The sequence below is a fragment of the Lissotriton vulgaris genome, chromosome 9 (genome assembly GCF_964263255.1).
Source record: "Lissotriton vulgaris chromosome 9, aLisVul1.2, whole genome shotgun sequence".
Classification (NCBI taxonomy): domain Eukaryota; kingdom Metazoa; phylum Chordata; class Amphibia; order Caudata; family Salamandridae; genus Lissotriton; species Lissotriton vulgaris.
Genome location: NC_141697.1, coordinates 416,976,318 through 416,996,847, shown reverse-complemented (window position 1 = coordinate 416,996,847; position 20,530 = coordinate 416,976,318). Strand labels below are relative to the sequence as shown.

At 43.5% G+C, this 20,530-nt stretch overlaps 1 protein-coding gene across 2 annotated transcripts in view; it reads right to left on the bottom strand.

Annotated features, from left to right (window-relative positions):
• TECPR2 (tectonin beta-propeller repeat containing 2) overlaps positions 1–20,530 on the bottom strand; it is a 626,110-nt gene that overhangs the window by 426,823 nt on the left and 178,757 nt on the right. For both annotated transcript variants that reach the window (XM_086937834.1, XM_086937835.1), the window contains exons 7-8: positions 19,683–19,995; positions 2,373–2,505 (exon numbers count right to left, since the gene is read on the bottom strand). In XM_086937834.1, coding sequence (XP_086793960.1) covers positions 2,373–2,505; positions 19,683–19,995 — 446 coding nt within the window. The remainder of the gene's footprint in view (positions 1–2,372; positions 2,506–19,682; positions 19,996–20,530) is intronic.

Here is a 20,530-nt window from a genome sequence, read left to right as displayed (position 1 = left end):
CCGAATTTGAAGGATGTTCTCTTGTATCTGGTTACAAGATCAACTCAGATAAAACAGAAATTCTCCCTTTGACTAAGTTTTGTCTCCCGCACTTCTTTTCTTCCACTGATTTTACCTGTAATAGTACTAAGATTAAATATCTTGGGTTTCGGTTTTCTAATTCTATTTCTTCCTCTGTTAAGTTAAGTATGTCTGCTGCTCTTTCCCAAATTGATCAGTTATTTTCTTCTTGGAATCCTCTCTTTCTTTCTTGGGTGGTCGATTGGATTCTATTAAGATGATGATTGCTCCTATTCTTATCTATACTCTTTCCAAGCTGCCTGTACATATTCCTACTCTTTATTTCAAACGTTTTGACTCTTCTATCTCTAAATTTCTTTGGAAAAATAAAAAGTCTAGAATTTCTCTGCTATCTCTTCGTAGACCTAAATCAAATGGTGGTGTTATTTTCCCAGATTTTCGTCTATGCCATAAATCCTTTTCTTTTCGTCAAGCCTCACGTTGGATCCCCTTGGACTATCCACTCTCCTCTCCCCTCTCCGGCTTTCTATTGAAAGTTCCTTTTTATCGCCCTTTTCATTTGACGAATTCATACGCTACTCATCTAAATCTCCTTATGATTCTTTTCCACTTCCTCATTTCATAAACCTTTATTCTCTCCTATATCTATGTTGCGTGATTCCTTTCTAAACTTACCCAAGAGGTATAATTCCCTTCTTCTTGTAAATAATAGACCTATCAGCTGGACCTCGTGGAGACTTAAAGGTATTATCTGGATCCGTCAGCTCTTTGATGGTGTAATGCCTTGTTCTTTCCCACATTTTCAACTTCAATTTCACTGTCCTCGCTCTTTCCTGCAGAAATACACTCTTCTTATGGAACTTATTCTTGATCGTTATTATTCTCTTCCTTCATCAACATCCATTGCTTCCCCTTCTCATCTTTTAACACTGCTTCATACTCTTCCTAAGGCGTCCCTTATTTATGAATTATTTTCTTCGCCTAATCCGAAGCGTCTCAAATCCAAGGTGGAACTTTCCTGGGAGGCAGATTTGGGATGTGCTTGGCCCATTTCCTTCTGGGATAGAATCTGATCCAAATCCTTGAAGATTTCTCGATCTGCTTCCTTCACTCAATCTCTCTTTTTTCTTTATCATAGACTTTATCTTTCTCCTCTTTCCCTTTCTTCATTTCTCGGCTTCCTCTGACTCTACCTGTTAAACTTGTAAATCACCTAAAGCTGATCTTCTGCATATGTTCGTTTACTGTCCTACGGTTTCCATTTTTTGGAAACAGGTTTGGTCTTGTATTTCCTGTATTTTCTCTCTTTCTGTTTCATTCTCACTCCCTCTTCTCTTTCTTGGCAGTCTCTTTGATGCGCTAACTTTACCCTCAAACTCCCTGGGTCTCTTCGACCTTCTGCTTGCACTGGCTTTTCAACATATATCCTCAAATTAGAAATCTCTTACAAATGTTTCTATACAACATTGGTGGAACTCTTTATGTCACTTTCATAGACTTGATGTCTCCTTCGCTTCCTCCTGTAAACCATCTCGTAATGTTGACCTCTACTGGTTACCTCTTACTGTATACCTAGATCATTTAGCTCAACAGAAAACGTTTACTATCAATTCCGAAAATTTCAAACCCCCTTGAATGATTTTACTCTCCCCTCCTTGTAAGTTTCCATACTGTTTTACTGCCTTATTAAGATAATGTTTTTGCATACCCCATAGAGCTTCTGATATTTGTTTGTGTGGTTTTTCACTTTTACCGTTATTTCTTTATAGCAATGGTTAGTTTATTTTATTCCCCCCCCTTTTTTCCTTCCCCTCCTGCCCCCTTTTCCTTCTCAAAATACCATAAAATGCTTTTAACTCTCTAGCTTGTCATTAGGATTGTTATATTCCTTATTTGAATTGTATATTTTATATCCTCCTTCCTGATGTCAGTTGTTATCATTATTATAATAAATAAAGCTTTTCAAACATAAAAAAAACACAAAAAAATATGGCTTTAATGTCAGCTGGGTTTATCGCATAGAGTGCTTTATCTACTGTGCTGAGAGACTTGAACCGAATGCGTTTCTCCACTGGAAATCAGTGCAGTTCTTTAAACCCTTTCGATACTGAGTGCTACTGGGGGATGTTCAACGTCAACCTTGCCATTGCATTCTGCACAAGGTGGAGGTTGGCGAGGGTCAAGTTATTAATCTCCAGATAAAGCGCATTACAATAATCTACCCTAAAGTAGCGCAGCCACGCAGTCTAAATATTCTAAAGCAAGAAGACAGTTCAAATAAAATTTACCTTGAAAAGAAACTAAAATAATTCATTTGATTAAGCAGTGGTAAAATTAGCATTAACACAGACCTGTTGAAGGCAGTCCTTCGGGCCTATTTGAAATTCTCAGGATGTCTCGGTCGCCTTTTAGTAGAAATATTTCATTATTTGTACACGACACCGAAACAATGTCACCGAATCCTTCCAAACCACCAATGACAGCCTGCCAAAAAATGGAAAAACATATTAAAATGTGTCTGCTAAATTATCAATACTGTCTAACATCTGTATAATTTAAAAACAGCAAGTCTGAGAGCGGAGGAAGAAACACAGAAGTTAGGCATCGCTAAACAGAAAGCTCAATATCAAAGTGCAGCACACTCGCACACTTGCTTCACAATAAACTTGTAGAGTTTTGAATATCGGAGCAAACTTTGAAAAGACCGCAGTTAAACTTGATTACAAAGGAGAGTAACTATGAAATCATGGCAGACCATAAATGCGCATATTAGAACACTGGAATGTGGAAAGCTCCATTAAAGATTATGGCGCGACAGTGGAATAGGCCTGCTGCTGTCAACTTTCCAATGCCCTGAATCACACCCTCTGCATCCCTACTGGCATGTGGATTGTGCAGGGGAATGGGAGAGCCAGGGGCTGTAGAGGAGGGCACACAGCCAGTGGCTGGCGTAACAAAAGCCCTGAAGTCACGGTGGTGCGGGCGGGGCGGCCCAAAGCTCCAGGGGCTCCCTCCGGCATTGGCAGGCACCTGGCCTGACCGCGTCTGACTGGGTCCAAAGACAGGGGAGCCCCCTGCATGTACTTTGCATGCCCCCCCCCCTCAAGTTTCGTTACGCCACTGTACACAGCAAGCATTCCCCTATCCCTTCTCCCGTCGCGCTCTGTGTCACCGGAGCCTCGGGAGGATTGAGGTGGGATTCTTCTCAGCTCTTGTCTCGCTCGACTCAGTCAAACAAAGAAATTCGATTTGGCAGAACACAAGGAAAATCAGGGGCTGGCTGGTGCGCACTTTCAGAGCTCCCTTGTGTGGCGTGTTAGCAACTGTCAGGCACACACACAACAAGAGCTGTGAAAGGCACACAAGCTTCAGAGAATCAAGGGGTTGTAAATCCGCTGTGTCACCAAGGAAGCTACCTTCTTTAATCCGGATACTCCCCTTTCGTGTTCTAATACCCTTATAACCCACTGCAGGGGGCAATGCTGGCCATTAAAGGTCTGCTCCCTTGTTATAGGCCACAGCTGAAGGCGCAGGCCTTTAAAGTCCAGTATAGCCTGCAGCGGTATGCTACAAGGCTATAATTCTATGCTATTACTACCAACCAGTGCTTTAAATGGTCCGGTACGAAGTACCAGCACTTTTTTTTTATTTTGAGGGAGAGTACCTGCACTTCTCAATAGAAGCCTAATACTTCTAATTGGAGTGTACCCGCACTTCTCAGAAACGAGCAGGTACTTTGGTACAAAGTACCTGCACTTTTGTTTTTCTATTTCAAGCACTGTCGCCAACGACATGATGGCCGATTGTGATTATAACATTGATTATTAGCCAGACAGTCTCTAGCCTGATTCCTGTACCCACCCCTACGCCCTGGGTTTTCAGCCGAGAGATAAGTCGCCGATTTTAAACAGCTTGAAGAAAAAAATCCAAGCAATCAATATTTTGATGTGCTGTGTTTTGAGGTCACTAAAAGAAGAGCAGCTTAGCAAACACAATGCAGAAAGGACTGTCCGCTGCCGAACTGAGCTAGCAAGATCTGGGACGAGGGTGAATAGTGGTGGAAGTGCACATAATACCAACACCACAAATAAAAGGTTATCACAGGTCTAAGCAGAAGGTTGCGGAAAATAAGGGGTAAAAGAGAATCGGTAGATGGCAAAGGAACAGAGGGCCATAAAAACCATTAAAGAAGAGGAACAAGTAAACACTTTCTTTCATTCCCTTGTTGCATTCCTGCCAAAAAAAGGACATTTAGCAAATCAATCTAAAAGCTTCTGGTGCTTTGCAACATAAATCCTTCCAAATTAAAAGGTTGACATGCAACCAAATTTCATACTACTTGGGACCAAATTTCATACTACTTGGGATATTCAGTTGCCCTGGTTAAATCAGGTATTATGTTTTGGCACTGGGAATGTAGCGCTGCCAGAAGACTGCACCGAGTAACGATGGAGCCAGTTCATTATTCAGTCATTTAGCTACTTAGTGTCAAGCCAGTGCTTAAGGTTCGACAAATGGGTTTTCCTATGCTTAGCACCAGCACGTAATTGCTAACACCGGCACTTGTGTCAGTCTGCCACGTGGTGGCGGTATTAGTCCAATTTAGAGACGAGTTGTTTCTTAATTCAATATGCATTCAACAAAATGACTAATCAGATCCCCAGGATATCGCGATTAGCCAAGAAATCGCATAATTGGCACGATTTTTACAAAAGTGTCCGCAAAAATTGGCATTTGAAATACATTTGAGGGCGATCCTTCTTTTATTGGCTCTTCTCTGTCTCCCACCGATAATTTTTTTGTAATGAAGAGTGAGTAAATTATGCATTTTCAAGCAATAATGAGAAGAACAGACTGAATTGGTGATGAAAATAACGGAAACAAAAAATGAGAAAAAGAGAAGGGATCAGGGTGAGGCCTGCAAGGGATGGACAGGTTGTGTGTCAGGTCAGAGATCTACAAATGGGGACTGAAGAAACAGTGCGATGGACCTGGCAGGCGCAGGGGGTGATGGACCGACAGTGTGACCAAGCAGGTAGGTAAGTGATGTACTGATCTTGTGTCATGTATTAGAACAGGAAGACACAGATGGGTGATGGAGGTACAGTGTTTGTCTGAATAGACAGTGTTATCAGGCACGTAGACTGTGGGTTGTAGATAGAGGGACTGAGCGAACAGGCATGAGGTAAGTGATGGACAGAACGCGAGCCAAGGTGTCAGGATAGGCAGACAGATGCCTCGTACAGGGGATGTTGGTGATGGGCAGAGGGGGTCAGGAGAAACAGGATGCAGGTGACATCAAAGTTCCAGAGTGTCCAAATAAAGAACATTCAATGGCAATGCCATTACAAGTAAGGTCCCGTAATCACAACCGAACTATGCATTAATATTTCAGGTAGGGTGCAGTAATCATAACAAATATATTACACTGTCACTCTACCTCTTATTTGTGAAGATGTGAAAAGAGCACTAGAGATGCAAATCTACACTGCAGTCCATACTTCCCACTCAAATCTCTCAGGCTAAATTAAAGATCCATATTAAGTAAACTGAACAATGGGTGAGCAGCGCTGACGCACGTTATAAGAGATTCGAACAGAGACTTTTAGTGCTACTGTATGGAAGGGAATGCACGCCTTTAGCATGTGCGAACTGGGACCACGCCTAGGGCACTGACCTCTAGAGGGGCGCAGGAGCGGTCTGCAGTTGTGACCCTCTGACCTGGGGGGAGTGTGTTTAAAAACAGTGTCTGAAGGCTGCCGGTGCTCGTGTCCGCCTTTTGTCTCTCATTTCATAGCCCTCCTTAATCAAGCCTCAAGCACCTTCCTGGTACTCCTCAGAAGATTTCCACACAGAGACAAATAAACAGCACGAGTGTGAAGGGCCCCATATTTGGTTTCGCCCAGAGCGATATCTGATCAAATGCCAGTATTTGGTGGGTCAGGGTTAGACGATCTGAGTTAATTAAAGGGGGCAGTTCAAGGTGGGCAGTGGTCACTGATAAAGGAGGCAGATTGGCTGAATATGTGTGGGTAGAGCGAGTATCTTGGGCAAAAGAGCGCAGTTCAAGCGGCCAGTAATGGATATGTGGAGAGGGCATTTAACGCTCAATGAGTTGGAGTTTCTGGGCACTAAAGAAGCGATTTGGAGCAGTGGAAAGTCAGGGCACAGTGAAGGGATGGGTTCCCTTCTCCCTTCTCCCCAGCCGCCTCTTCGACCAGTGCTTCGGTGAGAGGTTCTTTGACACCGACCTCCTCCATGGCTTCTCCGGCAGCGTCTTCCCCTATGCCCAGACCCCCAGCATGCACTTCCTGATGGAGACCGGCCTCTCCGAGGTAAGTGACATGTGGTGTATAAGAGTGCAAACTACCGCAGAATCTGTTGTTGCATGAGGCAGGCAGTCGTGGCAAGGCATTAACCTACCGAGATAACTTATGAGACTTTATACCCCGCATATGTCTGCATCAGAGTATTAATTGTCTGGGTTATGCACAGTGACCTGCAGTGGCTGGATTTATTTACCGGTTTGCAGGTTATTCCAAGCTCAATGTAACAGGTTAAGAGCTCTTCAGCAACTCACTAAGCTCATCAGGTGTGTGTAGATCGCTGTGCTATCTGTGTGTACGGGACGCTATACGGCGAAAAACTTTAAATGACTGTTTCTAGGCTCTTTGAAACTCCATTCATTGAGCGACGCTACGTTTAAATGTAGGTAGGATAGGTTTGCTACAGCATTTATATAATGAGGTGGTGGGGGTGAGGGGGTGGTAACTAGTATAGTCCACAATGCCCTGCAGGGGGAAGACAAAGCAACAGGTTGTGTATATGTGCCCTTTACCTTTTGCAGCTACGAGAAGAAGCTGCGATAACCCGCTAAGCTACGTGACTACGCTGAGTTGTAAAATATAATAAACATCTATCCTACCTGATCAGGTCCACACCGCCTCAAGAGTCGGGTCCGTTAGTTGGCACCTACACTCAGGAACAGCCCATCACTCCTGGCAAGTGGCAAGTGCAACCCCTCTCAGCCAATCCTGGCCCTGCTCCAGCACCAGGATTGACTTGGAGCATGATTACTCACCGCCTGCCTGCCCATTAGGAGACCGAGGTTCGAGCCTTTGCTCAACCCTCGCTCTTCTATCGCATGCGCAATTCAGAGCAGACACTAGAGCGCATGACTGGGCACGGCGCAAATATTTGCCCGCCGTCCCCAGTCATGCGCACTTGTGTTGCTCCCTGCCCCTGGTCTGACAATCATGTCAGTCAACATGACGCCAGACCGCCAACCTCCTTCAGACTCTGAAGGGGGTGGCCGGTCCGACGTCAAGCTGACTGACATGATTGTCAGTTCTCCCTCGGCATCTCTGAACTTAAGTAAACTGAGGGTTTACTTAAGTTCAGAGATCCTGAGGGAGCTGCGGGCGTGGGCAGCTTGTGGGCAACGCCCGAGCGCCCTAATGGACGAACCGCCCCATCTGTAACCCCACATCCGCTCAGCGTGCCAGGGAAAAAGGAGTCACTCCCTCCTATGTCTCCTCTCTTCCGTGAACACCCCTTCCCACAAAAAACCCAAGACACTCATGGCCCAGTCTCCTCACCCCCAATGCTCTCCCTCTCTCGAGTCTCCAGGTTACCGCCACGCCATTTGCCCCCTGCTGTAGTGTGCCCCCTAGGAATAGATACTGCCCGATGCCAGAGCGTACTTTTCAAATTTAGAAATTGTAATTGCATTTATATAGCGCTTACTACCCCTTTTCGGCGAGAAGCACGCTACTTCAGAACCCAAAAAGTATGAGTAGTTGAAGGAAAGTAGATCAGCTTTCATGGTTACCTCCACTTTTTGACTTGTGTCAGTGTGTTTTTGACCTAGTCTGTTGGGCTCTTGCTAATCAGGAACCCAGCAACCATGTGCACTCCCCTAAATTGGTTCTGGTAAGTACGTTTTTATTTTATTCAGTTCTCTTGCGAGAACAACAAGTGTATGAACAATAAAATTTACAATTTTTTTTAATAAAATTATCACGTTAATATAATTTTAAAAAAGACTTAAAAAAGTTATACATGTTAATGCAGAGAAATTCATTGGGTGGACTTTTGAAGACCGAATTTATATTACATTTTGTTTTGATCAGAGTGATATATCTGTTTCTGGCTGCTACCACGATCTCATTTGGGCATGCAAATAGAACATGTTCAAGATCTTGCACCCCACCTTTGCATAAGTCACATTGATTAATCCCTCCTTGATTTGATGACCACTTAAAGGTGTGTGATTTCAGAGGTAGTATTCCTAGTAGTACTTGAATAATATTTCGCCTTACTCCATGTTTTACGTTAAAAAAGATATTTGGCTGCATTTTTTTAAAAACTAATGTGGCCGCGTACTGTTTGTACATTGAGAGCCTGGAGCAGAGTTGGATGTCAAGTTCCATGCTTAGCCTTGGTTTTAAGTGCTTCAGTGCAAGTTTCAGCTGGGCAGGTGTCCAAGATTTTATCATTTCTAAGGAAACTGAAGTTAGTTTAAAAACGTTGCTTAGGTTTGTACTAAATATATACTTTGGAGAGTCTTGCTCCAGTGACTATTTTTAACAGGGCTCTAAGGGTTCCTGGACGGCATGAACCAAGTTGTATGCCCATCTTATTATGTGTGTAATCCCCCTGGCGTAGGAACTGGTTAACGATAGTTCTAACCTAAGAGCTTGGACTGGAACTGCTTGCGGCATCCTGGTTAACTTCCGCAGGATTTTTCCTTCTTTAATGTCTATTTGAATCAATTCTTTTATTGGGATACATTCTATTGCATATGATAAAACTGCTGGGAATTTTGAATTATATACCTGGAGCAAGCAGGAGAATTGTCTTTGAGCTGTGGATGAATAGAGTCTTTGAAGGGCTCCTGGGTGGACATCTGCACTTCGACCCATTTTTTGCAGATGAGGCTGGTTGTGCAAAGAGCAGGTAAATGTTCTCCCAAGGTATATGTATTCTTTAACAATTAAGTAATGTAATGTAATGTAAACTCTACTTAGAAAGCACACTGTGACCCAACGGGTATCCTGGCACTGAGCGACGGGGGACCTGTGGCCAGGGGTCCAGAGGATGGCATGGAGAAAGACTAATTTTATACTCTAGGATAGAGCCAGGTCTTAATTTTCTTTCTAAACGACAGTAGGTCTTTCATCTGTTGCAACTCCTTGGGTGGGCTGTTCCGGAGCTGTGCTGCAGCAAAATCTGAAGGCTTGCCCCCCCAGTTGAGCTCTTCTAATCCTGGGTACTTCCACCCAATTGGCCGAAGACGACCAAAGACAATGAGTAGGGGCATACCAGCTGAATTTGTTCTTCAGCGGTTTGGGCCCCCTGACCGTGCAGTGCCTTAAACAAAATACAAAGGGATTTAAACTGAATCCTCTGCAAAATTGCGTGTCAGTGAAGCTCCTCAATGGCCTGAGAAGTAGAGGACTGTCGAGGTCTCATCAAGGCAAACTTGGCCGCCGCAGTCTGGATTCTCTGAAGTCTCCCCATTAAATACTTGGGGACTCCAGCAGCAAGGCGTTACAGTAATCGAGCCTGTTCATGATGACGCTCCTTACCACCAATGCACGTGCTTGTGGTGGTATCATAGGGAGAATCTTTCTAAGGGCCCTAATAAGGGAGAGAGGTATAGGTGCCTTCAAGGTAGTTTGTTTAGACGACAATTGGTAATTCAAATTAGCTAAGAAGGATAAGTTAATGATCCTTATAGGAAATTAATTCATCAAAGTGGATTATTGATTATATTCAGATAGTATGTATTATAATGAAATGATAAGTCAATTACTTGACAGGGCGCTTTCCTGCAACATTAGATATGGCCACCTTGAAGATAGGGAATAATATCCTTGGGCACTTATACCAAAGGCCCTTGCCCTTATATGACTAAGACCTCTGCTTTGATGCATGTATATGAATAAAGATCATTATCAAGATGGATTTAGGAATTATGTACAAATGGGGAACTAAGAATTACTATTTAGATATATTCAGGGAGTATGGACAATTTGTAAGACCTGTAATGAAATAGATCTTCATGCTATATAATATGTCTTACAATTGCGATACTGCATGTTAGAGCTCACAAAACAAGTAAAGTTTCATTGAAACAAAATAAATAAAGTTTTATTGAGGCATGAAAATGAGGCTTGTAACTCGCCCCATTGAAATGAAAGCGAGGCTTGGTACCCGTATGGAGGGACATAAAAACGAGGCTGAAACTCGCTAGTACTAGCATGAAAGCGAGGCTTGAAATTGAGTTGGAAGGAGTGATGCTTCCGGGTCAAATAAGGAAGCAGGTCGATGTAGTACAAACGCCGCAATATGCAAAAAAACCAAGGGGCACAGAGCAGTCACACCTGAAGATAGTTGATGAAAGGCCAATGACGGGACAAGACACGATATTTAAACGTGAAGGGAAGTCTCGCAACATTTTAGCGGTTCTGAAAAGGCCAGTGTGGGTGTCTGTGCGAGGAGAAACCAGGATTCATGGTGAGGAGAGACGGAGCTTTGAGTAAGAGCAATAGGAGTTAGATTATGTTAATATGGATACAAATGCCCTAACAAGAGGACTTCCTCTTGTGTTTACTCCCTGTATAGAGCAAGTACTGACAAGACCCTGAGGGCAAAAGAAATATAAAATGACAGTGATCACCCGGCGCCAGAGTTGGATTGGGTTCAGGTGAGGCATGGTTCCCCATAGCCAGTATCCACATTTATGATATAGAGCAATATAAGAGCATACTGATATTAGTCCCCCTTTCTTAACAGATAGAGCCTTGAGGTGCTAGTACATTTTTCTGAGGAAGGATTACTGCTGCTTTCCATTTACAGAAATATTTTGAGAGGGAGAAGACATCGCGCAAAAGTGGCTTTTAAGCAGGTATATACTAGAGAATATTTGATAAAAGACCCTAGGATCTTCTGTGTGCTTATTAAGAATCAGGACTATAACATCTGTTTCTTTTTAGATGAGAGCATGATTTTAATGGATTACTCATACTGAAAGTACCATACCTACAGAAGGGACAAACTTCATAAATAAGATATACAAGGTGTCGTGATAAGCAAGGGTAAAGATTCTTGGTTGGTCCTAAGCATAGCATCCAGCCTACCCTAAAGAAGGAAGGATAGAATAACAATGAAATCTAATTACTTTTTAGGAAACGCGCAGGTCATGGTAACAAAATTCAAGACATTGGGGATATCAATGAAAGAAGTGATTGACATGAGATAAGGTAAACTAATAATTTCCTTCTAGAGTGCCCCCACAGTACACGTTGAGTACGAATTGTAAAATGGTACTTAATGACAGGGGCAGGTTCTTCTCGTTCCCCTTAACTAAAATCAGGTTTCCGCTACCCTAGACCCACGAAGAGGGCAGACATATGTAGAAGCGAATTGGGGGTTGCAGGAGCAGGGGACCATTAAAGAATAAGGGAAACAGCCCATTTATTAGAATGAGAGAAACAAAAATGTTTGTGATAATGTTGTACAAATAAAGACAGGGTATAGGATGCTCAGAAAATGTTATGCCAATAAGTGAGGAAAGTATACCCAATGCAATTTGTGATAGGAATATGGTGATACTACTTTGCTTTACAAAGAAAATGTATAGTAGAAATGAGCACCTTATAGAATGTGCAGGTATAATAGGTGCATAAAACCAATTTAAAAAGGAAATGTATAGAATTGGACAATGTAAGTTTGCTGTGTTTGCTAAAAACAATTATTTAATTGTGTTTGTCTACAGGAAACAAACGAAAATGGCAACCAACCAGTGCCCAATGTAAGAGAGACATATATAATTGTCTTGATAAAGGTGGCCTATCATTTTTAACCATTGAAACACGTTGAGGCCCTATTGCACACACTCAAGGGACACAGCATATCCTGTAGATATGAAAGATTGAGGGTATCTAGGAAAAGCTAAGAAGTATTTTTATCCCTGATGTGTGATTTTATGACAAAAATAGTGTCTGTTTTCTGTCTCTCTTTTGTGGTGTATTGCCTATGAGTATCTAGTTTGGGCAATTTTACTGTTAGTTTAGAAAAAACCCTTGTTTTTTTAATCAAATGTTTGTATTAGATTGATGAAATACAGATGGATACAAATGTTATATCACTGTACACGTTTTTAAATGGCAATGTATGTTTAGAATTGACTGTTGTAATGCTCAGGATGTTGTTTTAAATAAAAAAAATAAAGAAATTACAGTATTTACCCATTTTGCCATTAATGGTGTTAGTATCAGGTGCTAATTCTAATACATGGGCTATAATGATGTGAAGAGCACACAGAGTAGTTGATGTAAGTTTGTCCACCAAGGCATCTCCCTTTTTTTACTGACATTATTTACTCTCCAGAGAGTCTGAGATTCCCGAAACCTAAGCTCAGAAAACAGCTAAAAAGACACCCCTCCGAAGCGTTTCTCCAGAGTCAGACTTCAGTACCGAGACTTATGATATGTATGCAGGGCTCGAAGATATTGATTACTTGAAGGATAAATGGAAGCCATAACTTTCGCTTTATGAGGGCACGCTTATAATCTGGACTTTAATCAAAAGGAGACTAGCTAAACTTTGAGGGGGGTTTAACAAGATTTAGTATTAAAATCTAAGTGACTCAGTCTTGTTTTGTCAAGGGATAGTGACACCTAGTAGGTGTGCTCATGAAGCCCTCACCCACCAACCTAGTTGGTGGCATGCTTCATCATCGGGCCCACCCAGTGACACCTAGCGTGTCCCGGGTGTGCTTCGACGCCTGATTACAGCGGAGCAGGTATGTCGCTGTGTGTGCGGTGAGGGATGCTTTGAATGTGAATTTAAAACGGCTTGGCGGAGGTCCCAGTACCCGAAGGTGAATAAACTTTAATACCTGGGCCACCGTCAGCGGTTAAAAATAAGGCTGTGGGACGTTAGAGGCGAGTTACGACCTCCCACGTCCTTTGATGGGTCAACATGTTTCAGCCAGTGCCTTATGAATATGCTGGCTTTCTTCAGGACAGATACAAGGTGTGTGCAATTAAAACTAGTGGATGTGTGATACAGACTATGTGTCTACACGCCCTAAAGTGTATCTATGTGTGAGAGGGGGATTCCCTTCTCAAGAACACCTGTACATGTAACATGTAAGGACAAGGACAAAACAAACATGGGAAAAAGAGAGTCACTAGAAAGTATTGTATACATACTCATGACAGCCGACTTTATAGCGTTGGGGGTGCAGGCTATAAGCGGCTAGGGTGTAATGATACTGGTGGTACCATTATTGTGAGGATCGCACTTGAATTTCGTTGGTGGGGTGACTAAAAAGACGGTATTCACAACAATTAGTGAAAGCAGTGGTAATGAAAAAGGAAGCGCAGGAATACTTTCTTACGCTAGTTTTAAGGAGATTTTGCTTCAAGGTTTTTTGAAGTGGCAAGGGGTTGGTCCTATGGGAAAGAAAAAGGTTTTGCCACTGGGGTTAGGAGACCTGTAGGGAAAGAAAAGTCGTAGCGCTTACCCATAGTAGAGATGGTAGTTCGTCATAGTCACAGGATTACTGGCCAGAGCCTGCTTTGGACCTGTAGTGCCTCCTTCGCAGAACCCGTAAGTGATGGCCTGTGCTGCTGGGTTTTATACTGCAGTTGATTGGCTAATTGTGCGCACCTGTAAGGTTTGGGAAATGGTAGACAGACTCGAGCTGCTGAGTCATAATAATACCCAGGTGCGTGAGGAGTGCTAGCGAGTCTGCGCGCATGCTGGCGGGGTTGTGGCCAGTGTGTGCGCATGCGCGGTGGATCTCGCTCTCAGAACGCATGTGCGAACGAGAGTGTCTTCGCACATGCGCATTAGTGGGTGTATGCGCGAAGTATTGGCGCGCCTGTGCAGACCGATCTCCGCAGTGTTGTTGTGCAGAGGGGCATTAGACCTTGCAGGAGGGCATCGGAATGTCTGTGCCCTGATACAGTTTGGATAAAACAGTGACAAAAAATAAATAATGAGAAAAATAAAATAAAATGGGCAGTGTGCCATTGTGAGGCTATCCTTAAGTAGAGGTGCCAGGGTAATTTACAGGGGGGTCATAATCATGGGAGGGGATCCACAATCCCATTTCTCAGAACTAGGAGGCTCTATCTCAAAGGAGATATTTTACAAGGGGGATTCTAGTGTCAAGTGGGCAAAAATGCCCCTTGGTTACAGGGAAGTTAAAGAATTCCACGGAATGGCATCGTTCAGACCATCAGTGGCAGTTGAAAGGCGATATATCCATTGTTGCTCTTTACTGAGGAGTTTCTTATCGTTGTCAATGGGGCTTTCTGGGATTTGTTCAATGACTGTCCAGCTGAGGTCATTGGGTGTATGGCAGTGGGTGATAAAGTGATTAGTCAGTCTACTGATGTTTTTCTTGCATCGTATAGTACTGCAATGCTCGGTTATTCTGGTTTTGACTTTGCGTGTGGTCATCCCCACATATCGGAGGCCACACGTGCATGTGAGAAGATATATCAAGTTACGTGAGTTGCAGTTAGTGTGGTTCCGTTGAATCCAGATCTTGTTGGGTTCAAGGTTCAGAGTTTTGGTGTGGGTTGTGAGGTGACACACACTGCAGTCGTTGCAGGGGTAATGTCCAGTGATCTTGGGCAGGCCCCATGCATTGAGGATTGTGTTTTCGGGTGACTTTGGTGGTAATCTCGGTCGGGTGCTCACCAGTTGATCTTTTAGATTGTTGCACCTCTTGTACGCATATCTTGGTGCGTCCCAATTCCTCTGCCCGGAGTTGATTATTCTCCAATGTTTTTTAATAATCTTTGCTACCTCGTTGGAGGCCGTATTGTAGGTTGTGACGCAGGTTATTGGTTGTTCCTGATCCTCCTTTGTGATGGTTTCAAGGAGTGCGTCACGGTTTTGGTTTCTCGCCCTTTTCTGTGTTTTTCGAATAATGGCTTTTGGGTAGCCACGGCTTTCCAGTTTGGTGGCTAGATCTGCTGATTGTGATTTGTAATCACTGACGTTGGTGCAGTTTCTGCGTATACGGAGATACTGACCGAATGGTAAATTTTCTTTGAGAGGGCGAGGGTGAAAGCTCATGTAAAGGAGCAATGAGTTCCTTGCTGTTGGTTTGTAATATGTGGTAGTGATAAGGGTCCCATCTTTGGCTGTGATTTCTAGGTCTAAGAAAGGTAGTTGATGGTTGCTTGCTGTGCTAGTGAAATTCAGATATGGATCCCTGGTGTTGAGCCAGGTCATGAATTTGTCCAAGTCATTCTGAGAGCCTTGCCAGATGACCAGAATGTCATCAATATACCTGTGCCATTTCAGGATGTGATGGCTGAACGGGTTGGTTTCCACAGAGATGTTGGTGCATTCAAAATGGTGTACATATAATCCTGCCACGCTCGGGGCGAAAACACTGCCCATGGATGTCCCGTTTGTTTGTAGATAAAAGGTGCCCTCATACTCGAAATTATTTTCTTTGAGGGCCAGAGTGGCACATGCCAGTATGAAACTCCTCGGAGTGTGGTAAGGCCAAGGGGATTCTTCTAAGATGTCATGGAGAACTTCCAAGGTGGCATCCTGGGGGAGACTGGTGTACAGGCTCTCCACGTCTAACCCTACCAATAATTGGGTATCAGGGTCAAAGTCCATATTGTTTATGACCTGTAGTAGGTGCTTAGTATCCTTTATGTATGTAGGTGTTTTTTGCACCAAAGGATTCAAGAAAAAATCACAATAAAGCGATAATGGTTCCAGTAGGGAGTTTATGCCTGAAACAATAGGTCTGCCAGGTGGTGGGATTTTGCCTTTATGTACTTTGGGTACAGTGTAGAAGTACGGGGTCCTGGTGTGTTCAGGGCATAGGTATTCAGCTTCCTGATTGGAGATATGTTCCGCATTTGCTGCCCTCTTGACAAGTGCAAGGATAGTCGCTCTTAGATTTATTTATTTTATTTATTTATTTATTTAATTTATATGGCGCGTTATAACCACAGGGGTCTCTAAGCGCTGATTAGCACGCAGCATGTCTGTTGGATCCTGTCACCTCACAACCCACACCAAAACTCTGAACCTTGAACCCAACAAGATCTGGATTCAACGGAACCACACTAACTGCAACTCACGTAACTTGATATATCTTCTCACATGCACGTGTGGCCTCCGATATGTGGGGATGACCACACGCAAAGTCAAAACCAGAATAACCGAGCATCGCAGTACTATACGATGCAAGAAAAACATCAGTAGACTGACTAATCACTTTATCACCCACTGCCATACACCCAATGACCTCAGCTGGACAGTCATTGAACAAATCCCAGAAAGCCCCATTGACAACGATAAGAAACTCCTCAGTAAAGAACAACGATGGATATATCGCCTTTCAACTGCCACTGATGGTCTGAACGATGCCATTCCGTGGAATTCTTTAACTTCCCTGTAACCAAGGGGCATTTTTGCCCACTTGACACTGGAATCCCCCTTGTAAAATATCTCCTTTGAGATAGAGCCTCCTAGTTCTGAGAAATGGGATTGTGGATCCCCTCCCATGCTTATGACCCCCCAGTAAATTACCCTGGCACCTCTACTTAAGGATAGCCTCACAATGGCACACTGCCCATTTTATTTTATTTTTCTCATTATTTATTTTTTCTCACTGTTTTATCCAAACTGTATCAGGGCACAGACATTCCGATGCCCTCCTGCAAGGTCTAATGCCCCTCTGCACAACAACACTGCGGAGATCGGTCTGCACAGGCGCGCCAATACTTCACGCATACACCCACTAATGCGCATGTGCGAAGACACTCTCGTTCGCACATGCGCTCTGAAAGCGAGATCCACCGCGCATGCGCACACACTGGCCACAACCACGCCAGCATGCGCGCAGACTCGCTAGCACTCCTCACGCACCTGGGTATTATTATGACTCAGCAGCTCGAGTCTGTCTACCATTTCCCAAACCTTACAGGTGCGCACAATTAGCCAATCAACTGCAGTATAAAACCCAGCAGCACAGGCCATCACTTACCGGTTCTGCGAAGGAGGCACTACAGGTCCAAAGCAGGCTCTGGCCAGTAATCCTGTGAGTATGACGAACTACCATCTCTACTATGGGTAAGCGCTACGACTTTTCTTTCCCTACAGGTCTCCTAACCCCAGTGGCAAAACCTTTTTCTTTCCCATAGGACCAACCCCTTTCCACTTCAAAAAACCTTGAAGCAAAAACTCCTTAAAACTAGCGTAAGAAAATATTCCTGCGCTTCCTTTTTCATTACCACTGCTTTCACTAATTGTTGTGAATACCGTCTTTTTAGTCACCCCACCAACGAAATTCAAGTGCGATCCTCACAATAATGGTACCACCAGTATCATTACACCCTAGCCGCTTATAGCCTGCACCCCCAACGCTATAAAGTCGGCTGTCATGAGTATGTATACAATACTTTCTAGTGACTCTCTTTTTCCCATGTTTGTTTTGTCCTTGTCCTTACATGTTACATGTACAGGTGTTCTTGAGAAGGGAATCCCCCTCTCACACATAGATACACTTTAGGGCGTGTAGACACATAGTCTGTATCACACATCCACTAGTTTTAATTGCAGCACACCTTTTATCTGTCCTGAAGAAAGCCAGCATATTCATAAGGCACTGGCTGAAACATATTGACCCATCAAAGGACGTGGGAGGTCGTAACTCGCCTCTAACGTCCCACAGCCTTATTTTTAACCGCTGACGGTGGCCCAGGTATTAAAGTTTATTCACATTCGGGTACTGGGACCTCCGCCAAGCCGTTTTAAATTCACATTCAAAGCATCCCTCACCGCACACACAGCGACATACCTGCTCCGCTGTAATCAGGCGTCGAAGCACACCCGGAACACGCTAGGTGTTACTGGGTGGGCCCGATGATGAAGCATGCCACCAACTAGGTTGGTGGGTGAGGGCTTCATGAGACATACTAGGTGTCACTATCCCTTGACAAAACAAGACTGAGTCACTTAGATTTTAATACTAAATCTTGTTAAACCCCCCTCAAACTTTAGCTAGTCTCCTTTTGATTAAAGTCTATATAAATTGGGGATACGGACTAGCTAACTGGTCCTCTCTCTCCCTCTTGATACACGATCACGCTTATAATCTGCACACTATGAAAAGTACAACGGTTTTATGTACAACGCTCCGGTAGCCACAAGGGTGCACTTCACACTTTATAAAAATGTAAATATGCCGGTAATGGATAATCGGCAACTTGACTTAAAGCATACTGTATCAGCACCACAGCCCATTACAGTGTAGGTTATTTTGCCTAGAGGGAGCAATATTTATTAGAAAATGCCTCAGAGTGGGACTACAAAAGACATTACACTTTGAATTCAGTTTCCCCAGCAATTTAACAACTCTTCCTGTCTTCTTAGGTCCTCTTAGAAAGCTAGGTTGTAGATTCCAGCTTCAGGTTTATACAAAAGGTGGCAGTTCTTCATCCTATGGTGGAGCCTTCCCCTGAAACTCACTCCCATGCTCTTTATACTTCGATCACAAACTTGTCCCATTCCTTAAGTCTTTTTTAAAAACATTTCTCTTCAATGCCTGTGTTTCTGTATGCCTCACTGTGAGTGCCAGAGCTAGGGCGCCACTGGGCAACGTGCCTGTGTAAGCTCTTCATTCATTGATTACTTCATTCATTGATTGATTCATTCATTCATTCAATGCCTACAACCACTTCCCCACAGTACATTTCCCATCTTCAGCAACCTGATTATGTACTCCAGATACCAAATTATCAGTGAAGTTCTATAAATGTTATAGTGTCCTGGTATTCTCTCTTGCACATGAAACTCACAGCTGCTGATGTGTATCTGACTTCTACAGGCCTGCTTAACGTACAAGCGCGGTACTCACGGCGACAGGTCTGCGTCACTTTATTTTAGAATGAGGCATGGCTCGCGGTTCGAACATGAACACTGCTGCTGACCCCAGTGGTCCTCTTCCCACCACTACAAGGCCTCAGACTACTTGTCAAAAGTGCACTAGATGACCCACACACGAGAACCCAGCTTACATCAGATGCCTCTAGTGATCTTTCATTACCGGCCCAGTGTCCAAGAATATGGAAGAATATTGAGTGCACTTACTTCAGAAAAGCCTTTACCCCATTCGGCAAAATTCCTCTTTAAACACAAACTATAAGAAAAGCAGACAATGTATCTCAGGGCTGCAGCCTTTAGAGGCTGGGGAAACATACCGGAAACATTCCACAGGTCTTTTTGTAGGAAAACTTAGGATGCTGTCTAGAATGCTTACGTCAGTCAGGTGAAGACTTTAAACCTGCTGATTAGCGCACTTGTGAATGCCTCGGGCTCAAGCCTGTGAATGGCACAAGAGGACTCGGTTTGTGTATTTGATGATTCAACCTAAATTGTGATACTTGTAAGATTAGTACTAAAGTACATGTTTTTTATTGTGTGGAAATTAGTAAGAACTCAAGGATTAAGGTCTCCTAAAACAACAGTATTGTAAAACCTAGACTACAATTGAATCCAAGCAGAAATATTACTAGGTTCTTTGCTTTCTTCAAGGAATATATAACATCTTGGCACAGTTACAGATAAGCAAGCAACCAGATATTTCCAATACCACTCCATACCTGATTTATAGTATCTAGCAAATAGATATTGTACTCATCCCAGCTCAGCACCCATCCTTCCTGGAAGAAACTTGACACAAGCCCAAGTTGTCGCTCAGGCAAACTACACCGGCCAGTGTGAGGGCACTCTGACCGAGGGTACAACTCGAAGGGTTTCATGCCTTCAACTATCAAGTCCTTCAAAATATATGTTGCCTGCACGCATCCGCGAACATCAGACTTCCAAACCCGCAGCCCAGGTCTTGATGCATATAGAGTAAGGTCACTTTGCCTGCACAAGCCAGGTATAAAGCAGGCTCCGAATTTCCCATTGCTAAAAGGAAAGAGTAAAAAAAAAAAGGTCTGTTAGTAAGTCAAGCAGCGTCTGAACATACAAGCAATAATCATAGTGCTAAGACATTTTTAAGCAGCGCAGAATTTGGAAAGGTCAAGATCTAGAAAATAATCAATTCAAGTGCAAAATGCAATGGATGAAAATACTTGAAATATTCTCTCAATGACTCGCCTTAAATGAGACTTGGATGTTCAGATGGGGCTCCTACAAACTGCTGTGCCATAGGACTCAATAGGTAACTCATCAATGATGTCCAGCAATTCCAAAACATGTCTGAAGTTGCTGTGTTCCCAATACAGAGGGAATGCAGCCTAGCAGTTCAGAAGGAACGGGGAGGGTCAAGACCAATTTGCCTATGGTTGACCTCAGTATGCAGTGGCTCAGTGAGCAAAAATGACAATGGTTGAAACGCAGATCTGGGAAATTACCAGTGTCTGACATAAATTTAAGTAATCCAACATCAGTTAAACAAATTCCATCCAGCACATTGGGTCATGGCTCAAACTGGCACAAA